Here is a 28,000-nt window from a genome sequence, read left to right as displayed (position 1 = left end):
TAGATATATATATTAATGATAGCTTTTCCTAAGTACATGACAAATTGATAATGTAAGATTTGAAGTTTCATTTAATCTTACAAAAATAAATATACTCAAAACACATGAAAACGGTCGTATTTGTGCTCCTGGCGCATGAATTAGCCAAGTATAGAAAATTGAACGTTGCAGATTTCCAATGCAAACATAAAGGGAAATATACACTGAATGTAAATTTATTATGATTCAGACAATATTGAATAGGTTTGACACATTTTGATGAATACTGCAAACAGTTATCATCAGTAAACAATATACAAAATCTTTTTACAGCATTTACATGAATTAGAAATAGCAGTGGTCCAAGTTCGGAGCCTTGAGGTACACCGGCATGAATTGGTGCAGTAGAAGAAATTATATTTTTATACATAACTCGTTGTGCCCGATTCGCTAAGTAGCTTTTCAATCAAATATACACCTTTCCACCAATACCATATATTTTTAATTTATATAAAAGTCCTTTGTGCCGATCAAATCAGGAAACACCGTGCAACATGATTTCCCTTCCACAATTCTCCAAACAATATGATCATATGTTTCTAATAATTGAAAAACAGTAGAATGACCTTGTAAAAATCCGGCTTGGTATTTACAAAACATAATATTTCTGTGAATAAAGTTATATAAATGCTTAAATACAATACGTTCTGGCTATGACTTTACCAATGCAACTTAAAAACGAAACTTGTCCATAGTTGGAAAAAACAGACGGGTCGTCTTTTTTGAAAAGTGGAGTAACGTTAGCTTGTTTCCACATAATAGGAAAAAACAGATTCTGTAAGTGAGCGGTTAAACAATAGAAATACATGTATTGGTTTGCCAATGGTAAATTTAGTAGCTTTCAACATTTTATGACAAATAAGGTGTGCACCTATGACTTTGTTAACAGGAAAGATAGATAATATATCAATTACTTCTTGTTCAGTAATACATATACTCTCAAACATACAGTGACACATAAATATTTCTTGAGGTAATACAGAGTTATCATCATCAAGTAGTACTGTTCCGATTGTATGTAACTTGTTATAAATATAAGTTTTAAAAATTGTACTACATAAATACAAAAATTATATTTCATTTAAGCAATTTGACACTGTGTTTTTTTATAACTTAATAAAAAGTATTTAAAGGGATGTTCGCTTTATAAATGTACTCTTTTTGAATTCAAATCATGTTGGTATTAAAGTAGTTTTTAACCACCAGATAAAAGCTTATGCGACTATTCACACAGTGTATGGCTAATTGGTTGAATATCTCAATATTCACTGGAATAACTCTTTATCTACCTTTTTAATGAACATATTAGAGAAGAAATCCGGAAAATGTGGTTAAAGGACCGTCAATATAATAACCCTGACCAGAGTAACGCTTGACCCACACTCTGTCTCCCTTCTGTAGAGTTAACACCACTAGGTTAGGTCCTGCTTCGTAATACTCATTACCTGCATAACTATACGCCATTGTTCGGACCTTAGTTACTCCATTCAGCACGACTTCCGCATATATGATTTTATTACTGTAACTCTGCACATTGACGAAGAATGCATATTCTCCCGCCATGGGAGCGGTAAATACCCCGGTACTTGGGTTGTATCCGTTCCCGACGTTTGTGACGACCACATCAAATACCAGAGTACCGCTGTTCCAGGTAGAACTGGCAGACGATACTGTGGCAGTAAATCCTATTCTTTTGGATACATCTACAAAAGCATTAAACAATAAGAATACATGTACATTGTTTAAACTCATAATTTTTTTGTTACATACAAAATAAATTATCACAATTTAAAATACCTAACTACATGTATTCACGTCGTTAGTTGATAGCTAAATCAAGTTAATATCCAGTGAGCCGCATCACTCATTTATAAATTTCTTATTGCAATCTTGACGTCTTTCTTGCTAAATTCACTTACCTTTCATCAAAATATATATATTTGTATAATAATGATAAGCAAGTAATGTTTATCTATAATATCCTATTCCGTTGTCTTTCAAAGGGACAGTACAGCTGAAAACACATGTTTGAATAACTTCAGATTTACCTTTTGTATCGTTAGGAAATAAGAAATAAAGTTGATTGTAATAGTTGAAATACATAAAAATTCCTTCCACATACCTAATTAACGAAAATATGAGTTTCTGAAAATCTTAAGGTCGTACAAACCGGAATAATCTTTTATCGTTTATTTGTACCATGTGAAATCCATTGACAGTAATTGACACATGCTGAAAACTACAAGATCTTTGTTCCACTACGGTCATCATTGTATACGAGGTAAAAGGGGCTCTCTAAATGAAACATATCATCACTTTCTCGATTATTTATTAATGGTTTACCAATTTCGGATCATTTTAGAATGACAAGACATAAATATGTCAAATGACCCCTCACGGGGCCTCACATACAAAAATGAATTTAGGTTGTAGCAACTCCTGTGATAAACACACAAAATACCTGCTTACAAAATAATAATTGTGGTTATTTTAAAAACAAAAACTTTGAACAATTAATACCTCAAAGAAGTAGAAAAGACATATTTCTATCAACAAACATGTCCAGGAGAATCCGTCGCGAGCCCTGCATGTGTCTTGTTTACAGTAAATACGCATGCGCAATAGTATAGAAAGCTGAACCCTGCAACACGTTGTGATGTAAATATGTATGGGTTATACGTAATTATTATTTCCAATGAAATGATTAGATTTATTTGATTGAGAAATTTGTAATGTTCCGAAAGTTTATTTATTCATGAGTAGTGCAAAAATACCGAACCCGATCGGAAAATTGTTTCAAGTCGTACTGTCTCCTCAGATTTGAATCCTACAAATTGTAGCATTCATACTATGTTAAAAAAATTGTATACATTTTTACAAAATGAAATATCTTAACCCTAAACACCGTCCAATTTTTTTCTGTTTAAAGAGGGGATTTAATTTTCAAACACTGCTTGCCTCTGATTGATGTGTTTCCGTTTTGCACACATTGGTAATAAGGTACAGAACAATAGGTGTGAATAGTGTTTTGATCATGACTAAAGTCTGCTTCTTATACAAGATTTACCTTTTTCTGATGCATTTTAGAAGCAGAATTCGGTCAATTTTAATGCAAAGGTTGATCAAAATTTTTGCAACATCATGTAGCCTCATCAATAGAGTATTATATACCTTGGTAGAGCATTTTAATATGATTTCAAATATTTAATGAATATTTACATAAACTGAATCAATAGATATAAATATTATTTCAGTTAGAACCGATTTGGTTTTTTTTTTTCATATTCTTATATATATTTTTATAATTTTAATTAGAAAACATGGTGTTATTGTTAAAAAATTAAGCGACTGATACATGTATACACCAAGAACTAATCACGAACATTTGTTAATCATATTAATATGGAATCTTACAAGTCATGTTTAAGTATACTTGTATCACGATGTAGTATTTTTTTAAATCATAACTTTTTTTAATGATGACGTAATTAAAGGAGTCAAGTTGTTAGTAAACTATTTACTAGGAAATATAATTCTCAACTAGGCTCTTTTCTATTAAGGCTCACAATTTATACAATCTAAAAGACATTGTGAGGAAATATTACGGGAATACGATACTTGTTTGATTATTTTGCTACGCTATTTTATTATGCTGCATGTATTTTCTACCAATCACAAAGGAGAGGAAGTGCATGAACCGGAGACTTTGAATTATATTAACTCTTTAACCGTCTTAGGAAGACTAATTCGGCATAAACACTCTAAAAAAGGCATGCCGTATTCGCCGGAATGGGAACGGAATAAACAAAATTAAAGTACTGATAATACTGAAAAACAATTACCTAGCTTCGTTCTAAAGAAAATTTACTTTGTGCAAGCTTAGTTAGAAAGAATTGATTTGATTTTTTTTATATTTTAACTTCTGTTTAGGCACTATATTGCGTGGCAGCCCCTGCAATGATGCACGTAAGCCCCGCACTAGCCCACGTACTTTATATTTACAATAGTCCGAGGAACTATGTGCGTAAACCCCTAAAACTGGTTCCCTAACCAGTTTAAATGATGTATATTTCTGCTCATAAGGGGCGGTTATTTGATGCATCGGAAGTAGAAATCTAACGACAATAAAGCGCTTAGTTATGCTCAGCGCTTTAAACATATTAGGTATCATTACATCATATCATCTCTTGATAACAACATATTTTAGGAAGTATGATTTTTCGGAAATATAAACTGTGAGCTCGGTGTACATTATATCAAAAGAATGTTTACAAAAGATGCGAGTTAAGAAATTGATCGGCATCAGATATCTTTTTTAGATCTAGAACATTCCACAAAAGACTCTGTTTAAATATATAACAATACACGCATTTTTATTATCTTGAAGTAAATGCAACAAAGTGTTAAAGTATAGAGCTCGGCCCAATAAAGAAAATATTACCATCATGTAATATGTATTTTTTTTTTACAGGTTTTGAACATTTTCTATTTTAATTTTTTTTGCCTCTTGGTAAATAACGTTATTTACTCTTCTTAATTCTTATAAAATTCCTCCTGACTGTGATGTGATAGAATGTCAATTAATGTTTATCAAACGCATTTACTGTAACAAAGAAATAGGACATCAAAAATAACCATCAAGTGTAGCTTTATGAGATATACTTATTAGAAAGACAAGATTTAAGGTCCATGGTTTCAGCTCACAAGTGTGTTTGACACGAAAAGATTTAATGTAATTACTAGCATAACAATTGGTGGATTAACGCAGGTGAATAATTGGGCGTTTACCTGGGCGATGGTCAGTTTAGGGATAAATAAATATTCTCTGATTGGATGATTCATGCATGTTATTTAGAGGGTTACGCTCTAAAATCTTTTTTATATACTAATAATATGAATCCTAGTCAAAGTCAGGTCAGAGTTCGATAGTTAGAGGTTATATGTAAGTAATGGTTTTAAGCCGAAAACTGTCTATTATGCTAGATATTAGACGGTCAGAGGTGCGAAGCGCCGAGGATCGTCTAATATCTAGCATAATTGGCAGTTTGAGGCTAATAACTTACTTTAAACATTTCACTGTATTCGAATCCGACCAAATGTTACGTCTTACTGACCTTACCTGGCACTGTCCAATATGTTCGCCTATTGTGTGTTGTTTTTTGTTTATCGTGCAAAATGTACGTATAGTTGAAATGGAATTTCTTTTGTTATAAATATTAAACATATAGATCCACTTGCTTGGCCATAGAGTGTTGCATTTCGATAAGCGCGTATGAGTTCGTAACACAGAGTTCATTTTGTGAACAAAACTTGAGTGATTCTAACGATATACTGGACGAAATCATTACAGGAGAGAAAGAAAACCAAGAAAATGGGAATTTTTGATTTAAAATTTTTGACAGTGAAGTCCAAAGAATACTCGGATATATCAGATTTTGACGACTCTGACGAAATGCTCGTGAAAGCTTCACAAGATGCTGAGACAAATACAGCCGAGTCAGGTGAGCAGAAAACACCTAGATTTTTGGCCCCTTTGTCCGATGTGGAATTAAAGAATCTCAAGGAAAGTGCAATTCCGGTCAATACAAGAAATAAAGCTAAATGGGCTATGCGGCTCTTTGAGTCAAGGGAAGCTGGAAGAAGAATACAAAAACCGGTCTTGGAAATGACAAAGAACTTAATCGCCGACTGTCTTCATTTGTTACTGAGTTGAAAACATTGAAAGGTACAAATTACAAACCAAATACACTTTATAAAATAATTGTTTCAATACAACACCATTTACGCACAAATAGCAAATTCATTTTCCTTCTTGATGACGCCGATTTTTCCGACCTGTGTGTTGTTCTATACGCAAAAATGAAAGAGCTGTCCAAACTTGGTTTAGGGATCAACAAAAAACAGGCTCTCATTATCACAGAAGAACAAGAAAACATACTTTGGGAAGGAATATTTGTGGTAGCGCTAACGCACATCAACTTCTTGATACGATGGTTTATTTGGTTGGACTAAATTTTGCTTTGCGAGCTGGCCAAGAACATAGAAATCATAGAACATTCTCAATTGATCTTGAAAACTTCTCGTGTAGACGGAAGGCGATACCTGCAGCACAGAGAAGACATTTTCAAATATATAACTGGAGGATTAAAAAGTCGAAAAACGGTTCCAAAAATTGTAAGTGCTTATGAAAACCCGTCATACCCTGAGAGATGTATTGTATCCCTGTACGAAAAGTATATCAGCCTCAGGTAATCTTAAATTAATACACTATTCTATACATTTAAAGTTCTCTTGTAAACCTTAATATAATTAGACAACACATAATAACATAGCTTCATCCTTTTGCAGACCCAATAACGGAAAGTCATCGGCCTTTTATTTGCGCCCGAGCAAATTTTCCAGTCCAGACAAATGGTATGACGACGCCCCAGTCGGTGTCCATCCGCTTCTACAAACCGTCGCCAAGATGGCGGGATTTGAAGGTTTTTTCTCTAACCATTCCTTGCGTGCTACGGCCGCTACTCGGCTGTATTTGGCAGGTGTGGATGAACAATTAGTCGCTGAGAAAACCGGTCACAGATCACTGTCAGTGAGAAATTATAAACGAACATCTGAGGACCAAAAAAAGCGCGTGAGCGACATTGTACAAGGACAAAAATTAGGAAGTCCACCAACCAAGAAACAAAGAGATTCCGATCAACCCTTAGTGTCGCATACTTGTAAATGTCCGGCAGTATCCGCATGCGTTTAAAAAGACGCACATGTTACCATAAATGTGAAATTCAATTCGGAATGCTCGTAAATTTACTGTGCATACGCTCATGGTGAACTTCTGTGTTTCTCATAACTTTTGAGGATTGAATTTAACCTATTCAAGCAAATCTTGTGTCATTATTTCTTTGGGTCTTAAATTTACCTGTAGCTGTCCAATAAGTTAAAACTTTTTTGAGAGCTAAAGGTGACTTATTTACGGAAGCCCATTTAGGACCTATCAAAAAATATTTTTGAATTTGATACAACGAATTCTTGAATTTGTTAAAACGAATTTAAATCGTTATAACGAATTGTTGAATCCGTTATAACGAATTAAATTTGTTATAACAAATTTTAGGAATTCGTTATAACGAATTAAATCTGTTATAACAAATTCACTGAATTCGTTATTTCAAATTTCAAAATCTGTTTTAACAAATTAAATTTGAATTAACGAATTCTTGAATTCGTTATAACAAATTAAATTTGAAATAACGAATTTCAAATTCGTTATTTCAAAGTTTTATTTCGTAATTTCGGTTTTTTAAACTCGGTTATAACATATTTTCACCCAATTTGTAGTAACATATTTCATGTTTTGGGGAACAAATTAAACGGGGCGGACTTCATTTCTCCCATATCGGCGTACGACGAAATGCGCCGATCAATTGATCGGCGTTAAATGGCGAATTGGTATTAAATGAAGTAAATGAAACCATGGTAACAGATGTAACGATTCCAAAAGACACATTACTTTATCAGCTTTGCTAGAATTCCTACATAGATAGAAACAAATTTTTTAAGAACTATATGTAGCAATGCATTTTTACCAAAAATACAATCTATACAGATTTGTTTTGACGGGTTTCTGTGCAAAATTCCAAAAATGTGTTTAATTAATGCTATCAATCAATGAGCATGCTGATTTATTAACATATAACTGCATTTTTCATCTCATTACATCACCAAACCGTGAGATTACGCCATACTTAAAAAAATACCGGTCTGGAATAAAATTGATTTAAGAATAAGGAATCATTCTTTGGGTATTACTAGTCTCAGGTGATTTTGGCCGGGACGTGTTCAAATCAAATAAAGCTCGACGGGATTTATGATAGAAATGACCACGCTCTGACCGAAATTATCAACTCATAATATTCAAAGAATGATTCCTTATTACTTTAATACTTATATTTATATTATTTCCAATTTCTACACATTAAAACAACATTCTAAAACCACTGTTTTTTAATGAATAACACATGCTAATATGTATTATTACGCAGCGCAGCCAATACTGTTTTTCGGTTATGCTGTATGACACGCCCATTTTGTGTCGTTCGTTTTTTATGAAATTATTGGGCTGGGTTATCACAGTAAAGGACACTTAAAAATATGAATATAATATTTTATTTGATGTAGATAGGCATTATAACCAGGATGTGCGCATGCGTGAACCAACTTTCCATCAGAACGATGTATAGAATAGGCTATTTTGGGGGGTTGATTTTAATCAACTCTCCTACATGTATGCAGTTACTCAGGCAAACCGAAAGTGAAACAGTGTTTGGACCTAATTACATTGCTTACAACATTTAGTTCTAATCGATAAATTCGATGTAATGAGTTCTTTAGCATTGTTTTTCAAGGAAACTTGTTTATAGATACCTTGTAAATAGTAAGATTTTAAATGGTACGAACAATTTAGATAATTTTTGAAGTCGTACATCTTATATATTCCTACGCCAGAGCTCGTTCAACCAGACGGTCGGCTGTCTCCGTAAATATCCGACAAGCAGATAGTCTCTCTTGCTTGTCGGTGATTAACGGATACAGCTGAGAGTCTTGTTAAACGAGACTAGAGTTCAATTTTGCTTGGATCCATAAAATTTCTCATAACTATTCCGATTACTGATACGTAGTTTGATAGAATAGATCTTTAAATGTTATACAACATGATTTATATTCGGTTTTCACGAAATTCATGTGGAAGAATTCATATTATAAAAAATGTGCGTTATTCAAATACATATGGGAAAGTACTTGCCATGCAAAATAACATATCATTGATTTTAAAATAAATAATAATCGATAAAATCAACTTCCATCAGTTCTTTAGCACTTTGATTTTATATAGTACAACCAGGCACTATAACCAGGATGTACGCATGCGTGTACCGACTTTTCGGTAAACGTTTGGGAGGAAATTCGAAAGCTGTTTGGAGGAACTTCGAACAGATATTTGCGCAATTTAAAAACGTATAGGAAAATTCGAAAGAATGTGGGGGAATAAGCCGAGGCAAAAAACCACATAGGTTCATTGAAAAAAAATAATATTTTATTTCTAGCAAATTTCAATTTCTTTACATTTATTTAACATATGTGATCAAATACATTCAGAGCTGCCATAACACAAAAAGTAACTTTACATTTAATTGATATTAAGACAACAAAATAGTTATATGCTAATTTGGCAACAAAATGATATAGAAATCGGATGTTCAAATTATATTTTTTCCTATAGTGGATGATCGTACCATTTTTTAAAGAACGAATATTGTTAACACATATTAACGTCTATCTTTTTCAATTTTCCAAAAAATGGTACGAAACCCACTCTATGGTAAAAAGTAAGTTTTCTTCTTTTAATTTTTAAGCTTGGTCTTTAAATGACTAAGTCCAGTCGTTTGCGTAAAACTGATAACAATAGAATCAGCTATATTATATCCTCTAAACAAGCGAATCGGTGGTGTTGTGGTAAGCGAGGAGTTCTTTAAACAAATGTAACTGTAAAAGTGGGTGTTTGAATCGTACGCGTTATGGTTTTTTTTTTTATATTTTTGTTTACATCCTTAGAATGTAATTTTCTTTTTTTTACTTAATAATATACATTGTTAAAATGTAATTTTCCTTTTTTTTTCTTAATAATAAAAATGTGCTTATAATAACTTGAAATATTTGATTTGCGTTTTCTACTACTTTTATAAAATATAAAATGTATGTTATTCTCTTTGAGATTGCACGATTTCAAATTGTAAACAAATCGTTGTTGTGCGTGCAAGAAACAATTAAATGGCAAGATAAAACGTTCCATCTTTTAATCCTTGAGAGTCTTGTTAACATAACAAGGACATACGCTGGACAAAAGCATGTAATTGTTCACAAAATGCAGAATACAAGCTAAGTCAAATGAACAGTATGCGCCTAAAGAAAATTCAACGATTAACTAGGCATGTATTTCACTTCAATTGTATCGGCAGGAAAATCACATTACAAATGGTTTTGTTGTGAAAGAAAAAGCATAGTAGTTCTACCAAAAGACACAAAGACCACTAGGACCAATGACCAACACAAAGTTTGACCAGTGACCTATAACAAGCCCCCTTGTTATACGTTACTGGTTTGACTATTGCTGTCTTCCTTAGCCCCTCCACCCACTTTTTTGCAAATTTATACATAGTAAAGACCTTTTTATTGCTTGTCAAGATTTTTTTTTATAAATCTAGCCCCCCCCCCCCCCCCACTTTCAATTTGCTTCCGGCGCCACTGTATATATTTTTTTTAAATACTTGTTTTGAATACCTACAAAAAGAGTTAACTAAATTCTTCTGTCTCCGAAGCGGAAAAATCGACTCCCGCATACTCTTTGTCGACTCCCCTGCGTTAGGGGTTGTATACGATGACTGAGGTAAATTAGTAAATTAAATATTGTTAGAAAGTAATCAACATTTTTGTATTTTAACTCTTTAAATGAGTATGTGATTGTTATTCTAAATTTAAAATACTAGTATATGTAAATACTACAAAATTTAAGCGCATTTGCGCCTTTCATATGTCGATTGCCCCTTTCTCGCATTTTTGGACATTTTCATTTGGACAATACTGTCCACCGTTTAAATGCCCAGTTAACTCGTACGTTTATTACTTCTTATAAGACGTATGAGAGGGTCGTGGGCATTTGCAACGGCTTATTCCCTCAGATTCTTTACATTATAAATGTTCATTAAAAGAGATAGGAATTTTGTGTACATTAGATTTACACCAAAATGTTGTATAAATATTAGTATTTGAGAGAACAAAAAAGAGCAATGTTACAGGAAAACAACAGGCACTTAGCATCAGAGGGGGGAGGGGGTGTGGAGTGGAGCAGGGACAGGGGAAAGAGCTAGAATACCCCCTTCAGCACACGCTTTCTTGCAGCAAACATTTTTTTTTAATTTACATATAAAAAGTAAATTAACAAGGAGTCCCCCCCCCTAATGTTTTTGGGACCAGGTAAAAACTGAAATGAAAGGGAGGAAATAAACTGTAGAATTGAAGTTAAAGGTACGCTTTTCCCCATACCCCCACGGATTAGGATTTTTAAATGTTTTAATAGCATAGTGTATGTATCACTAGGGTCAGTGTTCGTATCACCAGGGTCTGTATACCCATAACCAGGGTCAGTATTACCATTATCAGGATGTCTATATCTATTACCAGGGTCAGTGTACGTATCACCAGCGTCTGTGTGCCCATCACCAAGTCATTGAAACCCATCATCAGGGTCTTAATGCATATCACCAAGGTCAGTGTTCGTATCACCAGGGTCTGCCTATTACCAGGGTCTCAAAACCTATATTGTTATAGCTATTGAGACCCAAGTGATGGGTATACTGACTCTGGTAACGTGTATACATGTACACACTCTCGTAATTGGGTACATTAACCTTGGTTATAGGTAAACTTACCCTGGTGATGGGTATACTGATTCTGGATTTGGGTATACAGACGCTAGTGATGTGCACTCTGGCCCTATTAATACTAGTATACAGACCCCGGTGATAGGCATATAGACCCTGGTGAAACGTACACTGACCCTGGTGATAGGCATTGAGACCCTGGTGATGGTACGTGGATTTCAAAGACACATTGGCCCTCGCGATAAGTATTGAGACCCTGGTGTCCTGGTGATGGGTATACTGAATCTGGTTATGCGTAACTATACAGACCCTGTTGATACGTACACCGACTCTGGTAGTACTTACTCTGACCCTGGTAATATGTACTCTGACCCTGGTGATGGGTATACAGACCCTGGTGATGGACACACAGACCTTGGTGAGGGGTTATGGATAGAGCTACATGGGGTCGGTGTTCTGACCACCCCTACCCCTCCCCAAACACCCCCCCCCCTGAAAAAAATAAAAATAAATAAATTATCCCTCCCTTTCTAACCCTGATTTTTTTTTTATTGAATTTAAGCGTAGGTGTTTATAGAACCTGGTGAATGGTATATTGCATGAAATACAGTAATATTGGTTTTTATATAAACCCAATTCTTTTTTACTGGTATATGTAAGGAAACCGTGATATTTAGTTCAGGCAGGTGGCATCGTAAACAAGTGAAAAGAGGGGGGTGGTATGGGAGAATCGCCAAACAATTTTGGACATGCAAAAAAAAGTCTTTAAAAAATTCGAAAATCGTACACCGTGGGGGTAGCTATAGAAATGCTAAGTTTACCTCAAACTTAAATTTCACTGTTTATTTCCTCCCAGTCACTTTCAATTTTTTACATGCTTCGAAAATGCTAGGAAAGGGGGGGGGGGGACAACTGCATGGGGACAGGCCTCTCCCTGCCACCCCCACCAACCCACTCGTTTGAAGCTACGTGTCTATTGTTTTTCTGTAACATTGCCTTTATTGTCTTCGCAAATATTAAATTAACTTTTTTTAGTGTAAACCAAAGGTACATATCATTCCTATCACTTTTAATGACTATATGATTTAAAAGTCGCGGTTTTTTGTTTTTTGGCACCTATCATCAGTTCGAAGTTTCTCCAAGAAGCTATCGAATTTCCTCCCAAACGTTTACCAATCCCGATGGAAAGTTGGTTCACGCATGCGCACATCCTGGTTATAATGCCTGGCTATGTCATATAAAATATCATATTTATATTTTTCAAGTGTCCTTTACTGTGATAACATTACAAATCAATTTTGAAACCTATGGCCCAATTATTTAATAAAAAATGAGCGACACAAAAAAGGCGTGTCCTACATGTACAGCATAACCGAAAAACGGTATTTTCTGCAATAATACACAACATGTGCTACGCTTGAAAAAAAACCCCAGTGTTTTTGAAATGTTGTTTTGAAGTGTAGAAATTTGAAATAATATAATTAAAAGCAAAAAGACACCATTCTTTGAATATTATGAGGTGATAATTTCGGTCGGAGCGTGCATATCAAATCTATCATAACTTCCTTCAAGCTTTATTGGATTTGAACACGCTCCGACCAAAATAAATATGAATAATGAACAAACATAAATCTGCCCATGCAAGCGTTTAAAGATATCCTATTCATCGGTAAAAGGCGATTAGAATAGCAAATTTTGAAATCGTTTAAAAAGAAATCTGACTGTAACAAAATAATTACGGATACAACTTTCTAAATTTACATCACTTTAAATAACTAGATACGTCAAAACATCAGACATATATCAATCATTTTTGCTGTAAAATTGAATATATTTTGTATAGCTTTGTAAGGAAATTTCCCTAGTGTTGACCTCGTGACGTCACTGAAGCCTTGTTATCGCCTAATTTCATTTTCTCTTGATTAGATTTCTAAAAGAGGTAAAAAAAAGGCACTTTGAAGAGGCGTAACTCCATTTTTTTTGCATCGATTTCGATGCGGTTTTTGCATTAAATTCTGGTAAATAAATTCTATGACATAAGTTCGACAATGGCTGGTCTGCATGTACCCTTTTCTAAATCAGCATACTCAATAATTAATAGCATTGACTAAACAATTATTTTGGAATTTTGGGCAAGAACCCGTGTATCTGTATATCCTGCACAATATTTTGGTGAAAATGCGTTGCTACATTTATAGCAGTTCTTAAATATGTTGTATCTATCTATGTAGGAAATCTAGCAAAGCCGATAAAGTAAGGTGTCTTTTGGAATTGTTACATCTGTTGCCATGGTTACAGCGACAGCTGGGACAATATATTCCTCCACTTTTCTTCTTACGCCAGTTTACTTCATTTAACATTTCTCCGTTTCGTCGTACGCCGATATGGGACAAATGAAGTCCGCCCCGTTAAATTTGTTCCCGAAAACATGAAATTTGTTATTACAAATTGGGTGAAAATATGTTATAACCGATTTAAAAAAACCGAAATTACGAATTAAAGCTTTGAAATAACGAATTCAAGAATTCGTTGTTTTAAATTTAATTTGTTAAAACAGATTTAAAAATTTGAAATAAAGAATTCAGCGAATTTGTTATAACAGATTAAATTCGTTATAACGAATTCCTAAAATTTGTTATAACAAATTTAATTCGTTATAACGGATTCAACAATTCGTTATAACGATTTAAATTCGTATTAACAAATTCAATAATTCGTTATATCAAATTCAAAAATATTTTTGGATAGGTCCTAAATGGGCTTCCGTACTTATTGGACGGGGTGGAAGACAATAAGAGATTTATTGGACCGGGTTTAACAAATGATGATGTAACAGAAATGTTTTTAAAAAAATCAAGCTTGGTTAACGCATTGGCGTTATAATTTCAACTGCAGATATTCAGCGAACTCTGTCAGAAATAGCTCGTCCGAGGCGTAAAATTGATATTATATTAAAGAACAGATATAAATGCCTTGAAGTATAACCTATATTTGGGTTCGGATCGAAAACGTGATGAGGGTTCAGCAAACCTAGCCCTCTGTCACGTTTTCTTACCCCGTCTAAATATAGCTTAATACATGTATTTTAAGACAGTAACCATGTATGAAATATTTATGACCCTTGATTAATATGTGATGTTGTATATCTTTTTATTACTTATTTTAATAATACTATAAAGATCACCATTTCCGCCTTTATCAAATGGGAAAAAGCCGTCATCCGGCAAATGAGGGAAATTGAGCATGCAAATAAAAACTTTGATAAGACCCCTGGAACAAACCAGGAGGTAAAAGGTTTTTCCTTAAAAGATCATTTGATGTCTTTTAGCAATAACTTTCATACGTGGAACAAAGAAAAGAAATCCCTAGGGCAGAAGTTATACAAACGATGTGGTAAATGTCTGATATTTTTTTGTTCTAAAAAAAATAATTATATCAGTATAAATTCATATTAAAATTTTTATTAAAAAATCTAGGACAGAAACAAATTAGACCCGGCCTCGTTTAATACAGTTGTGTCCCCATCGTGTCTGATTTATGTTTGAAAATCTTTTTACAAATGAAAGATATTTCTGAGGCTTTAACATGATACAGGACTTTCCCCTTGGATTAATTATCATTAATAAAAGTTGAGTGAAAGATGTGGTATGAAAGGTTTGATAAGGGTGCAGGTGCGCGACGCAGGCGTTGTAGCCCTGCTTCCCAAGAGTATCATTACAGATTGTTGGAGAGAGAGAGAGAGAGAGAGAGAGAGAGAGAGAGAGAGAGAGAGAGAGAAGGGGGAGGGAGAGAACATAAGTTTCTGATGCGCATCTGATGCGCATGCGCTAGAAAGGTGAGAGTGGGATATTCAACGGACTGAGAAAATTAGAAATATGTAAGTTTTACTTATTTGTGCCTAATAGTGAAGGGTGAATGTTGCATTGACTGTGTTTAATGGACATACATTTAAAGATTCGCATGGAATTTATAGTGTATTCTACCCGAACACCTGTAATACTTTCTTAGCCAGGTGAGTCTACGCTCACCCCCGCACGCACGCTTTTCACTGTTTCATTGTTTATACCCTTGGTCGCTGTCCTTAACTTGTTTTGATTATGTCTTAAGATGAAGACATAATTGAAGAAAGATATACATGTATATTATTACTAATCCTCTGGACGTTCCGAATGTAAATTTATATGTCCAAGTGTAGTATGTATAACATGGTTTTTGGGTGAAGATAAACTCGAACAACAGTGCCCAGCAAAGCGTATAGCGAACCAAAACAAAACAAAAGTGTACTGTGAACCTTCTTTGTGTAGTTTTTGTGTATCATATGTATGTATAAACTCGAGCAACAACCAAGCGAAAACGATCGGAATTCCGCTCCTCTGACTCTGAACCGTCACCAAGCACAACTCACTTGCACAAAAAACGAAAGAACATATGAACATAACCCCAGCCATGTCACTGCACGGATCCATGCAGGACCCCAACCAAGTTCCTCAGGGCTCCTTTACACCAATGTCACCCTATCATCCACACCTCGCACACATGGTACATCCCGGGACATTTCTGTCCTCTCCACCAAACACAAACGGGGTGGGGGTGGGTGTGCCTCAGCAGCAGTCCCAACAATCGGTACTAACAGACATCGATGTACAACGAATAGCAGTAGCTGTCAAGGGTCTCTTGGTTACAGAGCTAAACAACGCTATAGAACCGTTAAAAGATCAAATTATTTCATTACAAAACGAAAATGAAGCTCTCAAGCACGAGATTGACAACCTAGACATGTACAGCAGACGCAGTTGTGTCAGGGTCTCCGGCGTATCCGAGGAGTGTGAGGATACCGACCAAGTATTGTTGGACATCGCCCAGAAACTCGACGTTCCCCTAAAGCAGACGGACATTGAGGTGTCCCACCGGGTGGGACCAAAAAATCCAACAAAACCAAGGCAAATCATTGCCCGTATCAAAAATTACGAGCAAAGACCTCAGAAACGTTATGGGCATGGACAAGGTCGCCATAAACCAAGACCTTACTAAAACCCGAAATAAGCTAGCCTAAGAGGCTAGGCAACTCGTTAAAACCAGACAAGCCAAATCAACATTCGTTTGGGACGGAAAAATCTTCGTTATCGATTTTCACGACCGCAAACACAAGATCCTTAACCCGAAAGACATGAGCAATTTCCTTGCTCACATTGGAGGACGACAAACAGCGGACGGTTAAATCCTTCTCATGGTGAACTAACGCACATGAACTGCCACGCACATGATCGTTGTAAAAATCTTGGTATTTTCGGATCCTAAGATCCACTCATTATATTATATTGTGAAAAGCATTTATGTATTTGTTCAAATCGTATTCATCACTAAATCTTGACAAATTCTAAGTTTTTCATAAGTTTGTTACAGTTATTACAAACAAAATCCTTTGTCTATAGTCAAACCCTTCATTACAGCACTCAAACGAAAACAATTGTTTACTTAGATTTGAATGTACATATTTTCCTTATTTTATTTTTCCTTTGGTTATATATTGAGTTGGAAACACAAAAGAAACCTAGAGTATCAACCTTAAGTGAAGTCACTGTTCTACATATCAAATTTGTATTACTTTTCCGTTTTTGTCAGCTCTGGATCCTGTGTAACCCCCCTTTTTTATTGTTATACATGTATGCATTTTTCACGCCAATTACCTAAACCATGCCAGTAAATAGTGTCACACACAGGATCCGGACAGGGTTATACACCGGTGCTTAAAAGAATAATGAGTTTCTTAATTTGCTTACTATTTTGATGGTCAACCTACTACTTAAGTTTGGACCAAAATCAATATCACTAATCATATTAATATTATGCATATTACCTACATACACGACCATAATGCTACGTAATAACCAAAACTCACCAAAATCAAACAACGAATCGAAATACTACGCCTCCCGCCTTAACATGCCCCCACATAAATATACATCATCACTCACATGGACAATGACAATAATATCAATAATTATCTATATTTTACTTTTACTTTGCGGCGACATTGAACAAAATCCAGGCCCCCCAGTGATTAACATGATAAACAGCTCTCTAGACTCTCTTGATGCATACATAGAGAAATCAGTTACTCTAATACACCTCAATGTTCAAAGTATATGTAACAAGCTTGATATATTTCAATCAGAATTTGGGGGATTCAACATTATTACGCTAAACGAAACTTGGTTAGACAATAATACAACTTCTGAAACTTTAATGATCCAAGGCTTCCAAGAGCCATTTAGGCGCGATAGACGAGACGATAGATATGGTGGTGTGATGATATATGTAAATAGTAATATAATATGTAAACGCCGAACAGATCTAGAAGTTAACCAAATCGAATGCATCTGGGTCGAATGCTTAATTTACAAGAAAAAAATTCTTATTGGAACTTTTTACCGTCCACCGAATGCCGATAGGGAAAAATGGAATCTAATTGCATATTCTATGGAAAAAGCCAAAAACACAAACATAGAAAATGTACTTATCACGGGCGATTTTAATGACAATCTCCGCAACTCAAAAAATTGCAAAATTAGTGGCATTATTAAAGACATAGGAATGACTCAATTAATCTCAAATTCAACACATTTTACAAAAAATTCCGAAACCATATTGGATTTGTTAATCGTAAACGATACGGAAAAGATTGATTTCTTTGAGGTGGGTGTAAAAATGTACTTCCTAGCACTACACGCTACCACTGTCCTGTATATTGTGTTTTAAAACTTCCCAAATCAAACACAAGGACATTCACAAGAAAAACTTGGTCGTTTGCTGAAACAAATTTTAATGATTATAAAACCAGCTTGCAAAATCAAGATTGGGATAGTATAATTTTGGATGATATAAATCAAGTCTGTAATGAAATTACAAATAAAATACTAGATTCTGCGTCAGAATATATACCAAATAAGGTAATCACTTATCGCCCTAGCGACCCCCGTGGCTGCACAATGCAGTCCGCAAAGCAATAAGGCAACGCAAACGATTGCACAAAAAAGCAAAAAAACCGAAATCTCCAGCAGACTGAGCTAAGTACAGAAAAGCTAGAAATGAATGTGTAAACAAAGTAAGGAATGCAAGACAAACATTCTATTTAAAACTAGCAAACCAAATCAAATCAAAAAACCTGTCTCAAAAAGAATGGTGGTCATTACTGAAAAGAGTAATATTAAAAAACTTAACAAATCTTCTTATCCTCCTATCAAATTAAATGAAAATAGTACACCGACAAGCGACGATTTTGAAAAATCAACTATATTCAATACATATTTTTGTTTACAGTCACAGGTCAATGACGAAAATACTGATCTACCAGATAGCCCAAATATTACTTCGCAGAGCATTATCGATAGAATCGTTATTTCTTCTCAAGATGTTAAGGACACTTTACAAATGTTAAACACTAGCAAAGCTACCGGCCCTGATAACCTAAATCCAATGCTTCTCAAACAAGCTTCATCAGAACTTACATATCCTCTTACTAAACTCTTCAACCTTTCCCTTCAAAACTCATCCTTCCCGAGTCTATGGAAAACTTCAAATGTTGTCCCAGTATTTAAAAAAGGATCAGCTAATATTGCGAGTAATTACAGACCCATCTAATTGTTAAGTGTACTTGGAATGTGTATGGAAAGATGCATCTTTAAGCACATATATAATTATCTTCATTCAAATAACATATTAATTCCACAACAATCTGGATTCCGTCCAAATGATTCCACAATAAATCAATTACTATGTATAACAAACGACTTTTATCGGGCTATTGATCAAGGCAAAGAGATCAGAGTGGTATTCTTTGATATCAGTAAAGCTTTTGATAAGGTTTGGCATAAAGGTCTATTGTATAAACTTGAAAAAAAAGGTATACGAGGAAACTTATTACTTTGGTTCCGCAGTTATCTCCATGATAGAAAACAATGTCTTGTTATTAACGGATCTCGATCAGAATTTATGAATGTCAAAGCAGGAGTTCCACAAGGCAGCATTCTAGGTCCACTCCTCTTCCTTATTTTCATAAACGACCTAGTGGTTGATATCGAATGCAACATCAAACTTTTTGCCGACGACACTTCAGTTTACATAACTGTTGAAAATCCATTTACGTCCGGAACTTTACTAAACTCTGACCTTGAAAAAATAAACGAGTGGTCGAAAAAATGGCTGGTATCCTTCTATCCTAACAAAACGGAATGTATGACTATTTCCCTTAAACTAAAGAAACCTTTTCATCCCTCATTAATAATCGACGATGTCCATCTCAAAGATGTAGAATCGCAAAAACACCTCGGAGTAACTATAAGTAGCAATCTATCGTGGAACTTGCATATCAATGAAATTCTATCTAAAGCATACGCGAAATTGGGTCTAATGCGTAAGGTAAAATATATACTAGATAGAAATAGTCTTCAAAAATTGTACTTCTCCTTTATTAGACCAGTCATGGAATATGCCGATAATATTTGGGATAATATACCAGAATATCTTAGTTTAAAAATCGAGAACATTCAGCTTGAAGCGGCGCGAATTGTGACAGGGGGTAATAGACTAGCCTCCAAAACTCTCTTATACAAAGAAACAGGCTGGATTCCTTTATCTAAGCGTCGGGAAGACCATCGGCTTATTCTTTTGTTTAAAATGTTTCACGGCAAAGTTCCCAATTATCTATTTAACCTTTTGCAGACTCAGCTACTCTCCAATGAATCACATAATACACGAAGCACTAACTCAATACGAGAAATCTACGCATGAACTAAGCTATATTATGACTCTTTTCTTCCCAATACCATACGACTTTGGAACACAATACCAAGCAATGTACAGAACAATTCTTCCATACTAAGCTTCAAAAAATATCTAAACAAAAACAAGATAACCGTTCCCGAATACTATCATAAAGGGTCTCGCATAGGTCAAATACTCCACTCTCAACTACGTTTTAAATCTTTATATGTTTAACAGAAACCTTTGTCCATCCCCTTTTTTTTCGTGTGGGTCAGTAGAAAACACTGATCATTACCTTTTGCATTGTCTAAAATATGCTACAATACGAAATACAACAATAAACACACTTGCAAATTCTACAGACCATAACTTACTACTCTACGGATCTAATTATCTAAATATTGTAGAAAATGAACAAATTGTTCACACCGTACAAAGATTTATACTTGAGAGTAAAAGATTCAGCAATCATAATATCACGTAGAATGTTGTACAATAATAATACTTTTTTTCGGTTGCCTGTTTATCTTATTCCCACCACTTATATTTATATTTATGACAATAATTAATGGAAATCGGCAAAAATCCTACGGTATCTCTACGATGTGTTAGCATGTATTGAGTTAATTTTTTTTACTGAAAACGTACACATAACTGGTGTAAGAAATAAAGCTACTTTTTCTTTTTTGTATGGATGTGTTTGAACATTAACACGTGATTATGTATACTATATTTCTGTTCTGGTGTTCAACCAACGAATATATTGTAATATTCTTTTCATGATATTTTATTTTGTAGACTTTTTTCATTACCTTATAAAACGTGTTTCCAACTTTGACTTTTGACACATTTTCCTATTTTGTTCCTTGTACTTACATTTCATTTCACACCTCTCATTTCTGCAGTGTATGCAAGAGAGGGATTAATATAAGCCCTATGGCTTGTTTCCCGATCTTACAATTGTAATTATCATCATGTAAATGTACTTGAATCTATAATGAATAAATATTGTTTAAACTAACATAAGTTTATCATTTGTAAAATAATTTCTGTAGTTGTAATTTGTTTATTGTGCCTGATAGAGGTATAAGTGACGAAAGTGAGCAGTTGATTTAGTTATGGGTGAGTATGCGGAATGAGAGATAATTGGTAGGCCCTTGCCCAGGGAACACGTGGGAGACAAGAAACTAGTTTGGATGTTAAAGAGTGAGGACGCATTTGATATTATATTACCTGTGTTTCTTATATTTTGTGTAATTCGTGTTCGTTGTAAAAATGTAAATAAACTTGTAAATATAAACAATAGTTATCACTCAATGCCGATGACAGGGAGGACCTATCATTGTTTAAACATTTGAAAAATATTTTAATTGAGGTTGCATCCCTTTTGTTAAGACTAAGAGCATTCCATCTTCAGACCTTATCAGGTATAAATTATTTATTAAATATTTATAATCTAAATTTTGGAACAGAATAATCAAGAGAGTTCCCAGTTGTATTTGTTAACTCAAAACATTGCCTCTTGTATCAAGTACAATATTTTGCATATAAGTAGGTACTAAGTTATTGTGCATTGTTAGCTCCATTTCTTTTATGTTTCAAAGGCTCCCAACCTGTTTCAAAATATATTGAGTTTTTTAAAACAATACTTGTGAGCCCCGTTACTATTCTTGAAGCATATAATTAAAACATTTTCCAGTTTTTTATGCCAATTTTTGTACAATCAGCCCAAAATTTCAGCTGCATATTTTAATTTTAATTGTGGTCTGATGAAAGATATATACATTTGCGATAGAATGAATATCCCTTAAAACAGACCATTTTAGCTTTTTACAAAAAGTAACTCCAGTTTTTTGTAAGCCTTTTTAAAAATGCTGACCAATGTAAGTTTGAAGATAACTGTATACCAAAATGTTTGTGTTCAGTAACATAGTCTAGTTGATAATTTTCTAAAAATAATTTAGGAAAAAGATATACATTTTTTCAAATGAAAAATTTACAGTTTTGGGGTTTTTTGGATTAAATTTTAACAACCCTTTTTTTACCAATCAACTAATATTTTGAGATCATGATTAAGATTTTGCTCAAAAAGATTAATTTAAACTGAGCATTGTTGTAAAGAGTTATCATCAGCATAAAATTTACATACAGAAAACATATTTCCAGCCACACCAAACACATACAATAACAATAATAATGTCATACATTTTTAATTTGTAAGTTATACAAATATTCCACACTCGATCAAACGCTTTTGAAAGATCGCAAAACACCATGCAACAACATTTGCCTTCATCGATACTTTATACAACAGGGTGGTATATTTCTAATAGTTGATACATGTTTGAATGACCAGGCATATAATTATTGTATACATGTTTAAAAATAATTATTTCAAATATTTTGCTAAAACAGAACAGATTAGGAAACTGGTCTATAACTTGAAGTTATAGAAGGGTCATCTTTCTTAAACAATAAAAGAATGGTGCTAATTTCCAAAGTCTTGAAATTTTTTTAAGTGATAATGATTCATTTAATAATATGCATAGGGGTTTTGAGATAGTATATTTACATGATTTAAACAATTTGTGTCTGATGCAATCAGGCCCAACTGCCTTGTTAACTGGAATGATAGATATGTAATCTGTAATATAATGCTCTTGTATTTTTATTTCTGAAAAAGAGTTATTACATCTACATCCTACAATGGGAAGTTCATGGTTGCTGTCATCTAAGAAGGTAATAGAGGATAAGTAATTGTTAAGAAGGTCAATCTTATAAGGGTCTGAAAATGAATAACCCTCCTTATCATTGTCCATGTTTACCATATACTAGGTGGAATATCGTGTGTTAGTTTAGTGTGGAAACAGTCTTTCAATATAATTTCAAGTATAATTCTTGATTGTTTAAGCCAGTATCCTTAAGATGAGAATCTATGTTGTCATTGTAGTTTGCAATTGCATGATTCCAGTTTCAATCATACTTGAATATTTATTTCTAAAAATGATATTTTCGATTCAGAGAAATAGCGTTGTTCATTAAAACAGTTTAACTGAATATTATGTTTATTTTGATCTATTTTGGCATGCATTTTCCTGCAGCAAACATTTGCCATATCAGGTCACAAACTTGTAGCGATTTGTAACATGTCGGTTGTGTTATTTCCGAGCATGCGGGTACAAATGCAGAGACTATGTATTGAAAATGTGCAAAGTTGAAAGTTAAATTGATTAAAAAAAATCAAGATGCAAAATGTGCACCATACGAAGGAAATGAGTCAAATCTTAAATTGTTTATGCCCGAGTTACACAATCAGAATTATACACATTTATACTCAGGCTCACACACCAACACGATTGCATATTTAGATTTACATGTCTGGATTTTTGAACACGATTAACCCTCCATACCTATTCAATCTCTGCATTACTATGATACAGACTATAGTAATAAAGTAATTATTTAACTTGAACAAATTTCTTTTTCGCACACATTTTTTTTACCAAATTTTGAAATATGTGCAAATCGGGAACAAACCCTCTGATTTTGTCTACATATGTATACATATGATGTCTACATATTCAATAAAAAATACTGCATTATATAAAAATATATGATCATGCATTTCTTACATGTAATACACATACAAAACACAATTGGTGTGTATCATTAGTTAAACTTATAACGATAATTGATTTATCACGAGTCGTTCTCAATATTCAGTGAATATTAACTATTGTTATATTTAGTAGTATATTTTCACTCTATAACTCTATATAGACGATTAGTCAATTATTGTAATATTAGCTCGTCCGAAAAATATTGACCGATCAATATTTTTTTGATATTGACCGGCTAGGAATAATATCTAGAGAATATTTCCTCTATTTCAATTAATTGCTTCTGATTTCAAAATAGACAGTCAGTCAGGGCAAGTAAACAACGGAGGCGCAATGCGACGGTTTGCTATCATAACGGATATAAGGATTTAAGAAATGAAGATAATTTTTGTATTGATTGACGTGTCAAAGAAAAAATTGACGGGAAAACTTCCTCAATGTGGTCAACATTCTGCTCAAATTAATGACTTAGCTGCGTGAAACTGATATCATTATTTATATTTGTCACCAAAATTATAAAAGTAGGACATCTAATTTTTAAAGAGTTCCACCTCTATTTATGATCGTGACATGTTTTGACATGTTTTGAACGGTATTTTTAGCTCAGCTGAGATGAAAGCTCACGTGAGCTATTCTGATCACATTTTATCCGTCGTCCGTCTGTCTGTCCGTCCGTCTGTAAACTTTTAACGTTTTGAACTTCTTCTCTAAAACCGCTTCGCCAATTTTAACCAAATTTGGCACAAAGCATACTTATAGGAAGGCAAATATAAATTGCAGATATGGAAGACCGATTTTCATTCAAAGCGGAGAAAACCTCGAAACTGTAGAAAAAGGGTATGCATTTTTAAAAATCTTCTGCTCAAAAACTGCTGAGTCAAATTCAACGTATTTTTACCATAAATCATCCTTATGGCAAGGAAAAAATTTGTGATAAATATAATTTGCAAAAATTAAGGGCTTATTATTATTCAAATTTGAGTACTTTACGAAAATAAGACAGTGAGAATGGGGGTCAATCAGTTTAAATTCGAGTTCGATATTTCATGTATCAAAAACCAGTTTAGAGGACCAGTCTATGTTAGAAGCAACCATCTTGAAGTTGAACGAAGATGAATTTGATTGTTGTGCAATAGTTAACGTGGAAAGGGAATATTTAAAACATTTAAAATATATTTGTGCCGTTTATGTGAAGTAAACTGACGTTAAATATTTTAATGCGTTGACATTTTCATTAGTGACGGTGGTTTTAGCTTGTTTTGATTTTCGTTTAGCATGTTGAGTTTCTGTTTATCTTTACTTGAGAGGAACCATCGTCTTTATTTTGAAATTTATATTGTTTATGTGTAGACCGGTAAATTAGCCATTTTAATAGAATATTGTTTTCATACAATACGAAACAATCTGCTCAAATTAATGACTTAACTGCGTGAAACTGATGTCATTATTTGTATTTGTCACCAAAAATATGAAAGTAGGACATCTTTATGAGCGCATTCATTCTGTTGCATTGATCGTGGTACACTTTTCTTTTTTCACATATATTAGGATTTTTAAAAATAAAATACAATAACTAGTAAGTAGTGGAGGTAGAATATGTACCTTTATGCTCTCATGTATTTTAATCGTTTTATAAAGTGATAGGGTGGTTATAATAAAGGAAACTGGAAGTTAACCGTGAACGCCAACTGAAAATTTACTTCTTTATATTGCATATGATCTTATTTTCGGTAAAAATGGTATTATATAAAGGTAAATATGCCAAAGATTAAGTATATGCAAAAATAAGTGTAAAATTCGGATATTCATTTTTGGTTTATCTACCGAGGGGCCACATGGCACAACATCCTTTGAACGCCCATATAAAACCAGTGTTGCTTAGGTTGGCGATGTGGCCCATTGGGCCTCTTCTTTATTTTTTACTTAACATTAGTCTGTCTAAGTATATAATTCCCTTTAAATATCATTTTGCAACAAATATGCTTAACGAATACAAGAACATAAATAATCTTAAAAAATTATATTTTATTTTAATTTAATTCTTAAAACAAACTTACCACATTTTGATTTAGACAAGTTCAGATGAGCAACTTCCAAGGAGGACACAGTAGAGGACAGTTTAAGACGCTCATACTCTGACGTTTTGAACTGGGTTTCAAACTTGGTGACTGTTCTATTAAGGTTTTCTGAAGATATATAATATTCGTCAGTTAATTCATACAAATAATAATATATTCTTATTTGTATTATAATCAATGATTTTCACTGACCCCTGTAACAAACTTACTGGTTTAATTACTGTTTAATCATTATGATTCGTGACGGAGAAATATTTTGTGATAAAATCAGCACCGAAATTTTTTTTTTCACGGTACAATGAAAGACAGACTATAGTTAAAAAAAATTAAATATCAACTTGTTTAGTCACAGATCATGTAAATTATATTTTTGCTATCCAAGGTTTTATGATCCGCTCCAATTCTGGAGAAGCGCATTGGATCCTAAACCCTTGGCTAGTGAAAATGATGAACCTTGAAAGGGCTTCTATAAATATTTCGTCTCTTCTACTCAGTTCAAATGGCAAAACCCTTTGACAATACTTTTTTGTTTATTTTGAGACAGAAATTTCGCTGAAATCATAAACAGGAACTAAGGCAAAGGTCAAACCATAAGCTCCTGCGATGATCATTTTCCTCTTATTCTAATTAATGTGACCGACTGACACGTTAAGAAAGTTTACACAGAAATGAACTATAATTTTACTTCATATTAGGTTTTTTTTAAATAAGAAGTAAATTCAAGAAATTTTGAATAATTGGTGTTACATTTTTATTTACAAGTTTCAAGTTCGGAGCTTGCAAAAAGCCTAAATTATAGCTAAATTGGCAAATAAAAATCTACAAATACATACATGTACGAATTAATGTAGTACTTGAAATGTATCAAAAATGTTGTAACAAATAAAAAACATTTTATTTTAAATGCCTTCACTTTTTTGGTTATTAATGAGGAATAAAGTTACAATTATAGCGTCACTGACAAAAATGAATCAGAATAACATTTTATTGCTTTTATAACGCATTGACGTTACCATTTTATTGAAATGCTTTTAAATATATACATAACAAGTACATCTACTTACCTGTAAGTTCTCCTTTCACCTCACTTTGAGAATCTTCTACATTTTGAACTTTTGCTGTGAGATTAGTTACATCGTTCTTGGTTTGAAAATTTTCAGATTTCAACTCTTTAAGTGAAGAGTTGAAATAATGTTCAAGTTCTCCGTATTTATTATCTCTCGACTCAGTTTCCATATCCGTATGTTCTTTGAAGTCGAACAAGGTAACCGAAAGATATCTTAGTTCTAGTTTGATATCGGCAATGACACTGTTGGTTTTATTAAACATTTCCTGTCTTTTTTCGTCTGATTCCATCTGATTGATGTCTAATTTGTCATGTAAAGAAGAAACACTTTCGTTTAATGTCTGTATTCTTGTCTCAAACTCCATCATTCTGGTCTGGCTGATTATGCTACTGCTCTTAAGTTCGCTATTTTCCTTTTGAAGAGAGTATACCAGAGTGTTCAAGGCTTCAATCGTCTGCTGTAATCCTGATATTGTTGTTTCACTTGCCGCAAAACTTTTCTTCATTAGGTAAACGTCGCTAACAAGTGCATGGACGTTCTTGACCAAAGCAAGGCGGATGACGGTCTCTTGGTTAATCATCTGTCGGAGGATGCTCAAGTCGTTCCATTCCTGGTCTTTTACCTCCAATGATGTTGAAGTCTTATTTTCCCCATCTGTTAAGAACGACGAAATGGTATCTGCACGCGCAAAACTTAGAAAAATCGCTATTATACAAACCAACATCATCATTATGCTTTGTAGAGAAAAATGATCCATACTAGTCTGAAAAACCATTTTTATATCAGGGAACGTGACTTTTCCACTTCAACCTGCAAAATTATCATGATGCGATACCGAATTTAATCTCATTCTAACTACGAATGTGAAACTAAATATTTATTTTTTCATCGTGTTTAATCTCCCCCCCCCCCAAAAAAAAAACTTGAATATTGCGATTATCTATCTTTTATACCACTCGCATTCCAAGACTTCTGTGAGATTTCAGTTTTTAGAGTAC

At 33.7% G+C, this 28,000-nt stretch overlaps 1 protein-coding gene and 1 pseudogene across 1 annotated transcript; one reads left to right on the top strand and one right to left on the bottom strand.

Moving 5' to 3' along the window:
* Nucleotides 1–27,760, bottom strand: LOC136271792 (uncharacterized). Its single transcript, XM_066072300.1, has 3 exons — nt 27,000–27,760; nt 25,915–26,043; nt 1–1,742 (listed from the first exon to the last, which is right to left on the bottom strand). The coding sequence occupies exons 1-3, from the start codon at nt 27,757–27,759 to the stop codon at nt 1,345–1,347; spliced, it is 1,287 nt and encodes a 428-aa protein (XP_065928372.1). The 5' UTR covers nt 27,760; the 3' UTR covers nt 1–1,344.
* Nucleotides 4,933–6,790, top strand: LOC136271367 (uncharacterized; annotated as a pseudogene).
* Nucleotides 27,761–28,000: the final 240 nt, after the last annotated feature.

Source organism: Magallana gigas, chromosome 9, assembly GCF_963853765.1.
Source record: "Magallana gigas chromosome 9, xbMagGiga1.1, whole genome shotgun sequence".
Lineage (NCBI taxonomy): Eukaryota > Metazoa > Mollusca > Bivalvia > Ostreida > Ostreidae > Magallana > Magallana gigas.
The sequence above is the reverse complement of the archived record's forward strand: the minus strand, read 5'-3'. Positions and strand labels throughout refer to the sequence as shown.